The 14667-nt window shown below is 40.7% G+C and overlaps 1 protein-coding gene and 1 non-coding gene across 2 annotated transcripts; one reads left to right on the top strand and one right to left on the bottom strand.

The window, feature by feature from the left end:
• Positions 1-3536: 3536 nt before the first annotated feature.
• On the bottom strand, positions 3537-4127 carry LOC145158414 (uncharacterized). The gene is made up of 2 exons (XM_079077319.1): positions 3866-4127; positions 3537-3814 (listed from the first exon to the last, which is right to left on the bottom strand). Exons 1-2 carry the CDS (start codon positions 4125-4127, stop codon positions 3537-3539), a joined length of 540 nt encoding a protein of 179 aa, XP_078933445.1.
• A 1087-nt stretch (positions 4128-5214) lies between these two features.
• On the top strand, positions 5215-5320 carry LOC145161750 (small nucleolar RNA R71). Its single transcript, XR_013738627.1, has one exon. It is a non-coding gene; the product is annotated as a small nucleolar RNA R71 (small nucleolar RNA).
• Positions 5321-14667: the final 9347 nt, after the last annotated feature.

Here is a 14667-nt window from a genome sequence, read left to right as displayed (position 1 = left end):
TCTTACTGGAATAAATTGGGGAGAAAACATGTGGAGACCCTAGCAGGTCGAGAAGTCACATTGTTGGAACGGTTGCATCGCAAACTTTTGGCAAGTTTTGATTTAGTCACGGAGGAAATTACCATTCCTAATTCTCCGTCTCAGTCGGAGTCTAGTATGGACTCTGCGATGAATTTTACTGTTCAAGAAACAACTATGCATGTGATTCCTTCTCCCTCCAAGAACATTGTTAAGACGGAACCAGATAACATGAAACCCCTACCTTCATCTATTAGGTCAACGTTATGGTCTAAGAGGAAAGCATTTGGGGAAAAGATTGTTTCTCTTGAAGGAGTGATGAATTGTCCTGACAAGGTAATCGATTTTTCCTCTCCTAAGTGTAAGAGAACCACTCGTGGGAGTGAGTCAAAACCATGTGATTTTCCGTCATTTGGGGGTCATTCCTCTTCTGAACCTATCAATCCGGAGCTTGCATATGAAAAACTTGCAACAACCGTTCTTCACGAATGTCTGGTGGTTACCGATACTGACCTTAAGCATGCCGAAGAAAATGTTCCTTCCTTTGAGGTTGAGCCCCTGGGTCTTGATGCTTCTACCTTTTTGACTTCATAAAATCGAAATGTTGTGGAGTCTATTTTTTTACCATCGAAGGATCGGACTCCATCTACTCTAACTGCTGCAACTATTTTTCAATATAAGCTCTTTGGTGCTGGTTTTGGCCTATTTTAAGCGTCTAATGTTGAGTCAAAAATCGTCACCGTGGATCCTTGCTGGTTAATTCGAGTTTTCCTACGAGCTCGAATTTGATTTCCGTGGAAACATCTGATATGACCCCCGTATTTGGAGATGATGTTTTGCCAGAGCTCACTGCTAGTGTTCCTCCAAACACTTCTCAATAGATTGGTATGCCTCTTGCGTTCCTCTCTCACTTCATATGTATCTTGTTCTATGATTCTTTATAACAATATTCATTTTGTTTGTTCTAGTATTGTTGTATTCTATGAATGATGCCTCCATGCCTACCCTTGTTTCTATTGTTGCATCGCTTCCCCAGTTCCAACGGCCTTTTGCCAAGAATCTTGTTCCTGTAAGTCCCGATCTTGCGAATGCATAGGATAAGGAGAGTCTTGACAGAGCTCGTAGATGTTGTTGGATTAGGTGTCTAAGTCAATAACTAAATTAGTATAGTCTTGAATTATTAGCAAAGTCCTTTTAGGTTGCCCTCAAACCTAGTAATTGACTAGAATGTTTTTTGGAGAGAGAGAGAGAGAGAGAGAGAGAGAGAGACTGATTTATTAATTTGTTATATGATTAATAACTTAATTAGAAATCAAAATAAATGATTTATTAATATATTATGAGAATAATATATTAATTAGAAATAGTATTGTTTAATTAAGAATTAATAAGAAATTAATTGGAATTAATTTTAGGATTAATTGGATTAATTAAAAGCAGAAGGACTAAATATGACAATGTTCAAAATTTGAACATTGACCAATTCTAGAACCCTCTAAGAGGAGGACGGTTCTAGAGGGGTTTCTAGAGACGTTCTTGGGTTTTAAGGAAACTTAGAATGCCTTTGTGGTGGGGTGGGGGGGGGGAGCAATAGGGTTAGGATTATCTAAAAGAAAACATACATTATATACAACTTTTTTTTTTTGGGGGGGGGGGGGGGAAGCAATAGAATGCATTATATACAACCTTCCTAACACCTATATGTTACCCTTAAGGGTTTCAAATTTCGGAATTGACTTCTCTAAGAGCCTTAGATCCAAAATTCTTCCTTCTCCTCATCTCTCCTCTAAAGCTTCTATTTGTTAGGGTTTGGGTGTGAGCCATTAGGGGCACGATACTTTTGGTGCTTGCTTTTTGAAGACCAATCAAGAAGGAATACTTGTTTATTTGCTATAATAAAAGGTATGTAATTTCTAGAAACCCTTTCTTAATTTCTAAAATAGAAATATACTGATAGGGTTCTTGATATTCAATTGTTTGTTGCAAATCATAGTGAAAACATAGATCCATTAAGTTACATGTGAACTTAGGGTTTAAGTTTTTCCGCCGAAATAAGATTTTTGTAACATATAAAACCCATTAGAGGAATCAATCTATTTATAAAACCCGAAATTAGCTTACCACATCGTGACAATTAGGCACCACGGCGTGGCGATCATTAAAATCGCATATCCGCCAAGTAACTCTATAATATAGAAGTTTCCATTCACCACAGTGTGGTTGGTGATCACTATGTCGTGGTACTCTTTTATGATAAATCCTTTATGAAACGATTTTTGAAAAATCCTTTATGAAATGACGGTAAAATCCCGCATGACCCAAAAAAATATGTTCCCCTATCACGTTTGTTGGAGAAGGTAATGTAGTAATGGTGTCGATCTTTAAATGATCCACCTCAATTCCCACTTTGTAAACCTTGTGACCTAAAACTATTCCTCCCTTCACCATAAAATGACACTTTTCCGAATTCAAGACTAAATTGGTCTTCTCACACATAGCAAGCATCAAGTCAAGGTTATCCAAACAATCATTAAAATATGAACCAAAAACAGAAAAATCGTTCATGAAAACTTCCATGAACTTTTCCACCATGTCGTGGAAGATGGCGGTCGTGCATCTTTGAAATGTGGCCGGTGTGTTGCATAATCCAAATGACATCCAACGACAGGCAAAGGTCCCGCTTGTACACGTAAATGTCGTCTTCTCTTGGTCTCGTGGATCGATGGGAATCTGAAAATACCCTGAAAAGCCATCTAAAAAGCAGTAATAAAGATGATCGGATAAATGCTCGAGTATTTGATGAATAAAAGGTAAGGGAAAATGGTCTTTGCAAGTGGTATCGTTTAAATTTTGATAATCGATGCACACTCACCAACCGATTATTGTTCGTGGCGGAATAAGCTCGTCCTTCTCGTTCACTACCACCATCATGCCACCCTTTTTCGGTACTATATGAATTGGGCTAATCCCTGGACTATCGGAAATGGAATATATTATTTCGGCATCCATCAATTTCATCAATTCCTTCTTAACCACTTCTTGCATGTTTGGATTTAATTGTCTCTGTGGTTGTACCACCGGTTTGGTGTCTTTTTCCAGATTGATTTTATGCGAGCAATATGCAGGGATAATTCCTTTTATGTCGGTAATCTTCCAAGCGATAGCATTTTGCGTTTCTTCAATACTTCAACCAAACTCTTCTTCTCTTCAGGCTCAAGATCAGCTGCTATATTGACAGGCTTCTGCTCATTTTCCTCCAAAAAAGCGTATTCCAGATGCTCGGCTAGGTCTTCAATTAGATTTTCGGCTTCTGTTCCGTCGCCATGACGTGGGCATCTGCCTGCCATTTCGTAGTCATTTCAAATGGCTGACTGATCGCAAGTTTTTAGGTGACCACGTTGTGGCAAAGGTATTGCCACGCCGTGGCGAGTCTTCGGTTGCTTTTTAAGTTCTTCAAATTCACTCTCTTCCAGAAGCCTCTCTAATTCTTCTAAGTCACGTTCAACATCAAAATCATTCTATTTCAGAACCATGTACCCCTCTGAATTGTTGTCCTTCCACCCATTCACTTCATTTTCCAACACCTCATCGAAGATGTCCACCGAGAAAGTCGTGTCATCGGTTATCTTCGAATGTTTCATTGCTCTACCCACCCCAAAAGTGATAGCATCCTCTCCAACACGAACGGTAAGTTTGGACTCTTGTATGTCCACCAAGGCCCATCCGGTGCTTAGGAAATACCTTCCAAGAATGATCGGAACTTGGTTGTCTTCTTCCATATCTAAAACAACAAAAACTGTAGGAAAAACAAACTTGACAATTTTAACCAATAAGTCCTCACATATACCTCTTGTAAAAGTCACCGTCTGGTTGTCAAGGTGAATTTCCATGCGAATTGGCCTCGGCTCCACAAGATTCAATTTCTTAAAGAAAGAGTAGGGCATAAGATTCATGCTAGCTCCCGAATCGGCAAGAGTGTAGCTTGTGGCCAAATTCCCAAATTGGCATGGGACTTTCAAGCTTCCTGAATCCCCCATCTTGTTAGGTAACTTGTTCAACATAGCGGTTGAGAAATTCTCGTTCAAGACTACATTAGTTGCCTCCTCCATCTTCTTTCTATTCGTGAGAAGATCCTTCAAAAATTTAGCATATTTTGACATTTGGGCCACTGCTTTGATGAATGGAATGTTGATCTGAAGGGCCTTGATATGCTCCAAGAACTTCTTGTAATCTTTGGATTTCTTGTCTTGCTTGGCTCGGCTCGAGAATGGTAGCGGTTGTTGATATGTCTTGACCGGAGGAGTTTTATTGCCTTCAGCAGTCGGCCATTCCGTGGTTGGCTCTTCACCATGCTATGGTTGTGGTTTGGTGGCCTTGTCTTGAATTTTATTTTTCGGTTCCTACACAACATCTGAATTATTGTTAATAATAGGAGTCAAAGGGGTAATAATTTTACCACTCCTTGTTGTGATGGCCTTGACATGCGCCTTCGGATTTTGTTTCGTGTTGCTTGGAAGTCTGCCCGGTAAACGCTCATTGAATTGCTTAGACATTTGACCGATTTGTTGCTCAATATTTTCAGATGGAGGTTTGCTTATTTCGAATGGCGATATCAATAACGTCATGTCTCTACTCCGATGCAACTGCAATTCGGGAAAGCATGGCTTCAAATCCATTGTTCTTTTCGGGAGGTGGTTCCTCCTTTTGGTAAACCCGCGACCTTGTTGCCTATACTTTTCCTCTTTCTCCTTTTGATACTTATCATAGGGTAGCCACTCCTTCTTTGGTTTCTTCCAGTTTTCATTGTACCTATCTCCACTTGAATAGCAAGCTTGCACCTTCCGATTTCCGTTTTCATCAAGGTCACACTCCTTTGTCAAATGCGGTCCACCATAATTATCACATCCACCCTGAATTGCATGGATGGATTGATCCATCTTGGTCATCCTCCGGTCCATTGATTCTAATTTTGCCATAACCGCTACCATGTTCTCATTGCCTCCATCCAAACTTCCCCTGCCTCTTGTAACATCTTCTCGTGGGTTATGATATGCGCATGAATGTTTTGCGAATTCTTCAATCAACTCCTTAATAATAGTCGGTTCTTTCTTTGTCATTGGACCTTGAGAGTCAAGGAGTTGTCTTGTTGTAACGTTTACCCCATCGTAAAAGATAGATACTTCTTGCTGCACATTGAGATCGTGTTGGGGGAATTCCTAAGCATGCCTTTATACATCTCCCAAGCTTCAAACAAAGACTCGCCATCATTTTGTTGGAAGTTTGCTATCTTCTTCTTGAGCTTGGCTATTTTTGATGGTGGTCTAAATTTCTCAATGAAAGTTTCGCGTAGATTCGTCCAAGTTGTAATTGCTCTAGGTGCAAGGGACTTTAGCCAGATATTTGCATCTCCTGTGAAGATTTCTGGAAGCATTCTGAGTAACACTGCTTCTCGCGAGACATTTGGAACATTTAAGTAATTTGCAATGTCCTTGACTTCATCGATGTGCCTAAACGCGTCTTCATGATCTTTTCCGGAAAAATGGAATGTCCTTGAGCATTCCTAGAATGTGTCCTTTGAGCTCAAAGTTGATTCCAGTTGGTATTTTTGGTGGAGCAAGGCCTGGTCCATTGTCATTGTTCACTTGTTTCTTGTATGCCCCCATAGTCATCTGTGTAATATCTGCCATCTCTTCTTCTGGTTTGAGTTCTTTTTTAGATTCCGAATCAGTCACATACTCGCTCTCTACTTCGTTCCGTTTTACTTCTTCTATGGGATCGTCTTTTTTTTTCTTATTTCTTTGTTTCTTTTGCGAAGAATGGAATCGATATCTTCAACACCAGGTACTATAGAGGATGAAGATGCTCGGGCCATAAACTAACTGTAACAAAACAAAACAAAAAAAATAAGCACGTAAAAAGAACAATAACGATTAAGCACAAACTGTCAAGTTGTCTGCCACGACATGGTGATAATTTGCCACGTCGTGGTAACGTAATAAACAGAAAACCGAAAACAGAAAAATTCAAACTTTATATGAATTAAATCTCACACAAAGGATCAAAAACAAATAGCAGATAAAAATTAACTATAATTAAGTCGTTCCCCAGCAACGGTGCCAAAAAATTATATACGTATTTTATGTACTAAGTAATAAACCAACTAATCTAGACTAACTAATATGTGATAGGCAATGTACCTAATCGAATAGCTAGATAGTTCAGGTAAGCATGGTATCGAACACAGGAAATGGTAATAACAGTTAAAATAACTACTAAATGTTAACTAATTTTAATGATTAATAAAAGAAAGGTTTATTCTAGTTTTGCAAGTCTAGAAACTTGAACACTACTTATCAAAGAAGCAATTTCGCAAAGAAAAAATTTAAAACTAAAGAAGAAACAAATAAATGATTTTTAATCAAGAAATTAAAGAGAATTTCGCTTAGATTCGATTCACTTGCTCCTATGGTTGATTTCGTGGAAAGTGCAATGGATTATTATTTTGTTGCTTACCGATTCCTAGATTGATTAGACTTATGATTAATAGACTAATCCCTTAGTTACACAAGTTCAACCATTCAGTGATCAATTAGATAATTAAACAAACAAACTAGTATTCAATTCAAATTATGTAAGACTTGTAATTTTGATTGACATAAATGGTTATAAACATCAATTCAATACATGATTGTTCTACATATATTAACTCCTATATTAACTTACCAACTTTTCTTTTTAATCCTAGGTTTTTGGTCAAAACACTAGTCTTATAACAATGTTATTCACAATATCATAAGATTCAAACCAATTAAGATAGATAGATCATACAATCTCAATTAAAATCAACAATAAACAGAAAAGAAGTTGTCATTAACATTAAAGGGTTCTTTAACAAGCAAGCATAATAAATAAGCAACTAGTAAGAATCCAAATCCACTTAATCAACACATAGTATGCAAGATCATCTACTCTAAACAAAAGTTATGGTTTTTAGCCCATAACCACTAGAAACAAACACATAAAAACGAAATCCACCTTGCTAAGCCTGATCAAAACAAAGGAATTAAGTGATTAAGAGTGTTGTTGTCTTTAGATCTCTTCAAAATCAATCACTCAATTGAAATCTGCACTCCAAAGCCTCCAAAGGATGTCTCTGGTCTCAAAAGTCGACAATAGCTTCTAGCATAAGTTAGGGTTGAGAGAGGAATTATAAAACTCGAAATTAGCTTACCACGTCGTGGCAATTAGGCACCACGGTGTGGCGATCATTAAAATCGTGTATCCGCTAAGTAACTCTATGATCGGGAAGTTTCTAATCACCATGGCGTGGCTGGTGATCACCACGTCATGGTACTCCAGCGTCAAGGCTTCTTTGACTTTAGTTGACTCGATCCATTTTTCCCGCTTCCAGCTTCGCAATAGCTTCCTTTTAATCCCGAGCATGTCTTCGCTGCTACAAAACAAATTTTAAATTAATTAAGCACCTTTTGTTCTATAATGAGCATAAATGCAACAAAAAGTATTAAGATAATTCATGAAATATATGACTAAATATACACATATCAAAAACCAAGAATTTGCATCATTCATGGCCTCTCCTTGTGTGTGACTTGTAGGACAACAAAAATGAACTTTAGATAGATGTCTTACCTTCAGGAAATCCAGAATTGAACCACCAAAAGGATGCTAAGGAAGAAGCTATATGAGTCCCACCACAAGTCCACCAAGTGAACAAAAAATTCCACTTTTCTTCTTCACTCCAACACACCACCAATGGAAAGAACCCTAGAACACTCTCTCAAGAAGATAGAGTCTTAGGGTAGGGTTTGTTGGCTGCAAATGAGCGTTTAATTCCGGATTAGGGTCAAGTGCGGTATAAATATGAGTCCATCTCTCATGTAGGCCCTTAAAGTGTGTAAAAATGACCATATGACTCATGTACATAATCAAGGAATCAGTTTCTACACTTTAGCCCCCCTTAAGTTAAATTTAATCAATAGAAAAGTAACTTAACATTAGAATGTAACAGAACTAACCTCAAAGGTAAAGTGGGAGAAATTTGGGTCGTTACAACGTCTATATTCCTCCCTATATGCCGTTCAAATACTTTGTCTACCAATCTCTGGTATGTGGTCCATGCATTTCTTAGCCTGAACAACATCTTCGTGTGACGGAACGTTCCTTTCTCCTTGTGGGAGGCTATTTTATCCTCATTTTCTATCACCATTTTCACCTGGTGGTATCCCTTGTAAGCGTCCAAAAAGGATTTCCACTTGACTCCACCCAACAAATCAATCTTCTTCTCTATCTATGGAAGGGGGTAACTATCATTTGGGCATGCCTTCTTGAGGTCTGTAAATTCGACACATAGTCTCATAATGTCGTCATGTTTCAACACCAATACCAGATTTGGTATCCATTTTGGGAATTGCGTGGCTCTCATAACTCCCGCAACTACTAAGTCTTTCACCTTTTTGTTCACTATCTCATTCCTTTCTTTCTCCATTATGTGTTTCTTTTGCAAGGTAGGCGTATGGTTAGGATTGATATTGAGTCGATGCTCTATCAATGACCTGGGGATCCCTATTTTGAGGTATTTATCGTAAGTCTTTAGGTAGTTTTGTACCTATTTTTATCTTCTGATTTTCGTTGATAACAACCCCTTCAACGATTACAGATGCGCTTCATTCTTCTATGATTGATTCGACCATGCTAGGTTACACAACATGGCTACGTTATAGAGTTCCCATTTTTGTCGTGTGGACTATAATGATTCCTTCATGGGAGGGAAATTTAAACAGACCATGTACCGTTGATGGTACCACTTGCAACTTCCATAAACCTATCCTTCCTAACAACATATTATAAGTGGAGAGTGCCCTTATTATGATAAACTCTATGAGGATGGTTTTCTGCATTGATCCCCTGTAATCCTTCAAAGTGAACAGTGATGATATTTTTCCTACTGGCCATACGGATTGGCGTACAAACCCTACTACAGCCGACGTGGCAGGTTACAAGTAATTTTAGACATCTCTTGGGAGGTATTTCAAACAGTGTTCATAGATAATGTTGGCTGAGCTTCCATTATCTACATAAATTCTGCGTATTAACATTCTTCCCATCTCTCCTGTGATTATTAGAGACTCGGTACCCTAATGGTCGAAAGGTATCGGGTTATGATGACTGAACTCAATGTTGACTATCTTCCGCTTCTTAATTAGTTTATTGCTAGCTTCTTCACCATGTATTATGGACATTTCAACATCGTATATTTGTGCTTCTTCTTTCCTGGGAATGCATTCTACCCCTTCTCTGGGTGTTTGACTTTTCCCCTTCTCCCTTTTCAGACTCTCGTAATCTTCGGTGGCGTGGCCCAACTTTTTATGGAAGTCGTAATACTTGTGTAACGTCCCGAAAATAAGACCCAAAATTTTCATTTTTCAATTAAATAAAACATTATCCCAAAACTTCATCATTTCTCAAACGGATCAAATGTATCAAAACATCACAAATTATCAAAGTTATCATGAAAATGCGGAACTGTATCATGTTTGCACTGCAATCACGCCGAGCTCTTCCATTTTGCACCCAAAGTACCTGCAACATAAACTGAAAACTGTAAGCACGAAGCTTAATGAGTTCCCCAAACTACCACATACCATACATAATAAACACATACTGACCCCCCTCCGCACATCGGGCCCCGCCCGGCATCGAGTCCCACTCGGCCTCGGGCCCCGCTCGGATTACATATCTATCATTCATTAGGCCCCAGGCCCCGCCTGACATCGGTCCCCGCCTGGTACACATAATAAAAATCTAACATATAATCATGCTAACACATGCGATAATCACAAAGGAAATAGCATACGATACAGTTATCGGGCCTCGCCCGACATTGAGCCTTGCTCAGTATACATACCAGCACATAACACATGCAAGAGTCACACATACATACATCTAGCATCCCAACTTGGCCCAAGGCCAAGGCCCAAACCAACTGTCCAAAAAGCCCAAATTCCAAAATGATCACCCAAAGCCTAAATATGGCCCAATTTTCCAAATTGGGCCCAAATCCCTTCATGGGCCTTCAACCAAAAGAGTCCAGTAAAATAGCATCAACCCAAAAATAGAATTCCGATGGCCCAACAAAGCCCTGACTCCTAAGGTCCAACATGGGCCCAGTACCGAAAAACCCAAAATTTCGAAGCCCACTACTGAGTATGTTGGGCGTACTCAGCTCGTACGCTTAGCGTACATGCTCTGGGGCTAGTACGTGAACCGTACCAGCTTGTACGCCCAACGTACTCCCTAGTTGGCCAACCCACATCAAAAAGCTCTTAATCCATTCAGCCCTTACACCATACTCTCAGATCTTGACCCAAAAGATGACTTATCACGCAAAGTTGGCAACTTTACGTGCATGCATGGCTTAATGGGGCTCTAGAGCTCAAAAGAGCTTAACAAATGACTTAACACATGCATGAGTCCATAAACACCATAAAGTTTGCATCTTTATGCTTAAGGAACCCTTAATATGTCCAGATCTAAAAGTTAAACTCCAGAAATGGCCTTAGCTCATGAGGACTAACCAAAAGGGACCAAAATGACCATAAACAAGCCAAGGAGTAGATCTATGTAATGAATTGAAAACTTATAGACTTTATAGATCAAAATTCACGAAATGGAGAAGCTAAAGTTGGATCTCTAAGCTCTTCTCCAAAGGATGAGTATTCAATCTTCTCCTTCCTCTTCAAGATGCAAAAAACACACCAAAAATGCTTCACAATAGCTCAAAAGCACCACACAAAGGCTAAGGGACGAAATTAGGGTTTTGAAGATATGGAGGTTGGGTAAACATGACCAAATGAAGCTATCATATGGTTTATATAGTGTGCAGGAACTAAAATTAGGGTTTCATAATTGCTCACGTACGCCATTCGTACTCCACGTATGCGCAACATACGTGGATGAGCTCTGCGGCCAACATCGGGCTAGTACGCTGTGCGTACCGCCTAGTACTCCCCGCATACTAGCTTAAGGATCAAAATGCAAAGCTTTTTAATAAGAAGGGTTATATATGAAACATACCAAATTCAAGTGTTACAATTCTCCCCCATTTGAATAAGAATTCGTCCTCGAAGTCCGCTGCTCCAAATAACTCTGGATAGTGCTCCGTCATCTCATCTTCCAGCTCCCACATCCATTCAGAACCCTAGCGATGCTACCACTGAACTTTCACCAACTCCACCACCTTGTTCCTCAAGGTTTTCGTATTCCAGTCAAGAATTGCCACCGGTCTCTCAATATAATTCAGGCGGTGATCCACCTGAATATCCTCCAACGGTATCACTGCGGAATCATCCACTAAGCACTTCCGTAGCTGGGGAACATGAAATGTGCTATGGATCTGACTGAGCTCATCGGGAAGATCCAAGCGATATGCAACCCAGTCCACCCGAGCCAAAACCCTGAAAGGACCAATATACATGGGGCCCAGCTTACCCCTCTTCCAGAATCGGATGACACCTTTCCAAGGTGATACCTTCAGAAGAACCATATCCTCCACCTGGAACTCTAAGTCTGAACGGCATCTGCCGGCATAGCTCTTCTTCCAGACTCTGACCTGTCTGGAGCCTGCTCTGAACCTGCTGGATCAACTCAGTGGTCTTGAGTGCCACCTCGGTACTCCCCATAACCCGCTGACCGACCTCGCCCCAACAAATCGGGGTCCTGCATTTTCTCCCATAGAGAATCTCAAAAGGAGGTCGATCAATGTTGGCTTGATAATTGTTGTTATATGAAAATTCTGCTAATGGGAGATACATATCCCAACTCCCACCAAAGTCCAAAACACACGCACGAAGCATATCCTTTAATGTCTGAATCGTCCGCTCGCTCTGACCATCGGTCTGCAGATGGAATGTTGTACTGAAATGGAGACGAGTACCCAACTCATCATGGAACCTCTTCCAAAACCTGGAAGTAAATTTGGCATCCCTGTCTAAAACAACAGAAACCGACACCCCATGTCGTGCCACAACCTCCCAGATGTACACCTCCGCCAACTTCTCCACAGAGATACTCTCGTGGATCGGAATTAAAAGCGCGCTCTTGGTCAATCAATCCACGATGAGCCAAATCAAATCCACTCCGCATGTGGTCCGAGGCAACTTCATGATGAAATCCATGGTGATCTCCTCCCATTTCCATACGAGAATCTCTAACAGCTGCATCTTTTCGTGAGGTCGCTGATGCTCGACCTTGACTTTCCTGTAAGTCCAACACCCCTCCACATACCAAGTTACATCCTGCTTCATGTATGGCCACCAATAATCAGGACGAAGATCTCTATACATCTTCGTTACCCCGGGATGAATGGAGAACCTAGAATTGTGTGCCTCCTCCATTAGAACCTGACGCACACCGCCCCAATAAGGAACCCAAACCCACCGATGAAGATTCAACAACCCACGACTATCATAATCGAAGGAAGCCACCTAACGCATAATACGCTCACTCTTCTGGTGCTCTTCCTTCATGGCCTCGACCTGAGCCTCACGAATCCGATCCAAAAGCGAAGTAATCACGATCATTCTCAAACATATATCTCTAATTGGAGCCGCGACCGCCTTGTGGATGAGAGCATCAGCCACCACATTGGCCTTCCCCGGGTGGTAAAGTATCTCACAATCATAATCCTTTACCACATCCAACCATCAACGCTGCCTCATATTCAGATTTGGCTGATTCATTAGGTACGTCAGGCTCTTGTGATCCGTGTAAATTGTACAACAGACCCCATAGAGGTAATGTCGCCAAATCTTGAGGGCGAAAACCACAGCCCCCAACTCCAAATCATGCGTCGGATAATTCGCCTCATGAGGCTTAGGCTGCCTCAAAGTGTAAGCGATCACATGACCCCTCTGCATCAACACTGCCCCTAAACCCGTGATCGACGCATCACAATAAACCACAAAATCCTCAACACCCTCCGACAGGATCAAAATCGGTGCCTCACTGTAACATCCATAAAATTCAAGCCAATTTAAACTTTTTCAAGCATGCAAAACCCATTATTTATTATAAAATGTTTTCAAAATAGTTTCATATCAGAGTATCCCAGAAATCAATATCATAAAATGTGAGGAGGTGCACGATCAAGCCTTCGCCTTCCCGCGATCATCTGAAGTACCTGAAACAAAATCAACAACTGTAAGCCTGAAGCTTAGTGAGTTCCCCCAAAATACCAACGCCATACAATCAAACAATATCATAGCAAACAACATGCATACAGAGTCTACAGTATGACTGGACCGCCCTCACCGGGCCTACAGTCTATTTGGCCCACTCTCAGAGTTTACAGTATGACTGGACCGCCCTCACCGGGCCTTCAGTCTATCTGGCCCACTCTCAGAACCTTCAGCATGTCTGGTTCTCCGGCCTTACTAGTACGTCCTATCGGGTCTGCAGTCTATCTGGGTCGCCCTGGGTATGTTGGCCTAGAGCACAAAGCAGGACCACCTCAACCCACCTCCAATCATACAAATAACACATAATATCATACGCTAGCTAGCATGTACAGATAATCATACAGATCTAACAGATCACTAATCATAGCATCATCCTACATACCAGGATACCGATCTAACAGATCACTATGCATAGCATCACCCTATAACCAGGATACAGATCTAACAGATCACTAACATAGCATCATCCTATAACCAGGATACAATCCGAAAAGGTGCGGCCTTGGTGCCTTAGACACTGTTGATATAGTGAGAAGAACTCACCTCACAATGTCGACTGAACTTAAAGAATCAAGCTCCCGAATCACAGCTCCAAACTCAAACACCTACAACCACCATAGGACTAATTCCATCAAGACTCAAATTACCAAAATACCCTTAAAGTCAAACTTGGTCAAAGTCAAAGTCAACGTTCAAGGTCAACAGTCCATGTTGACCCAACTCGTCGAGTGCAGCTTACAGACTCGTCGAGTTCCTTTAGAACTCAGAAAATGTGAAAACCCGAGTCAACTCGCCGAGTTACCAAACAACTCGTCAATTCCATGTAGTGTCCAAAATGTTCGGGAAAACCCTAACCAACTCGTCGAGTTTCTTCAGCTATTTTCTCATTCAGACGCTTTTAAGCGAAACAAAGGCTCCAAACTGTAGATTTTGCCTCCTAGGGTGTAGTTACCACGTAAAGTTTCCAACTTTACGTGCATGCAAGGTCTCAAGAGGCTAAAACACCCAAAACTAGTCTTAGGAAGAGGTTAAGGGCATGGAGAAAGGCCAGACTAGATAAAGTCGATAACTTTATGACTATGGGGGCCTAGAGGAGTCCAGATCTGAACTCCTCACTTCCAAACGTGCTCATAACCATAAATGCCTCAAGAATAAGCTAGAAATGACCCTAAACTCTTAAATGGAGATATATAACAAGAACATGATCAAGGTAATGACTTTTTACCTTCAAATGAATGCCAAAACGAAGTAGATGCTGGATCTACAAGCTCCTTCTCGTTCCAAGCTTCCCAATCTTCAAGTCTCTTCAAGGAATGCACCAAACACACACTCTTTAGCCTCACACACACTCAAAATAGAAGGTTAGCTCGATTAGGGTTTGTTTCTGGACGTG

Source organism: Lactuca virosa, chromosome 2, assembly GCF_052849685.1.
Source record: "Lactuca virosa cultivar CGN04683 chromosome 2, Lactuca_virosa_CGN04683_v6, whole genome shotgun sequence".
NCBI classification, from domain to species: Eukaryota; Viridiplantae; Streptophyta; class Magnoliopsida; order Asterales; family Asteraceae; genus Lactuca; species Lactuca virosa.
Note: the sequence above shows the minus strand (reverse complement) of the source record. Positions and strands in the feature narration are given on the sequence as shown.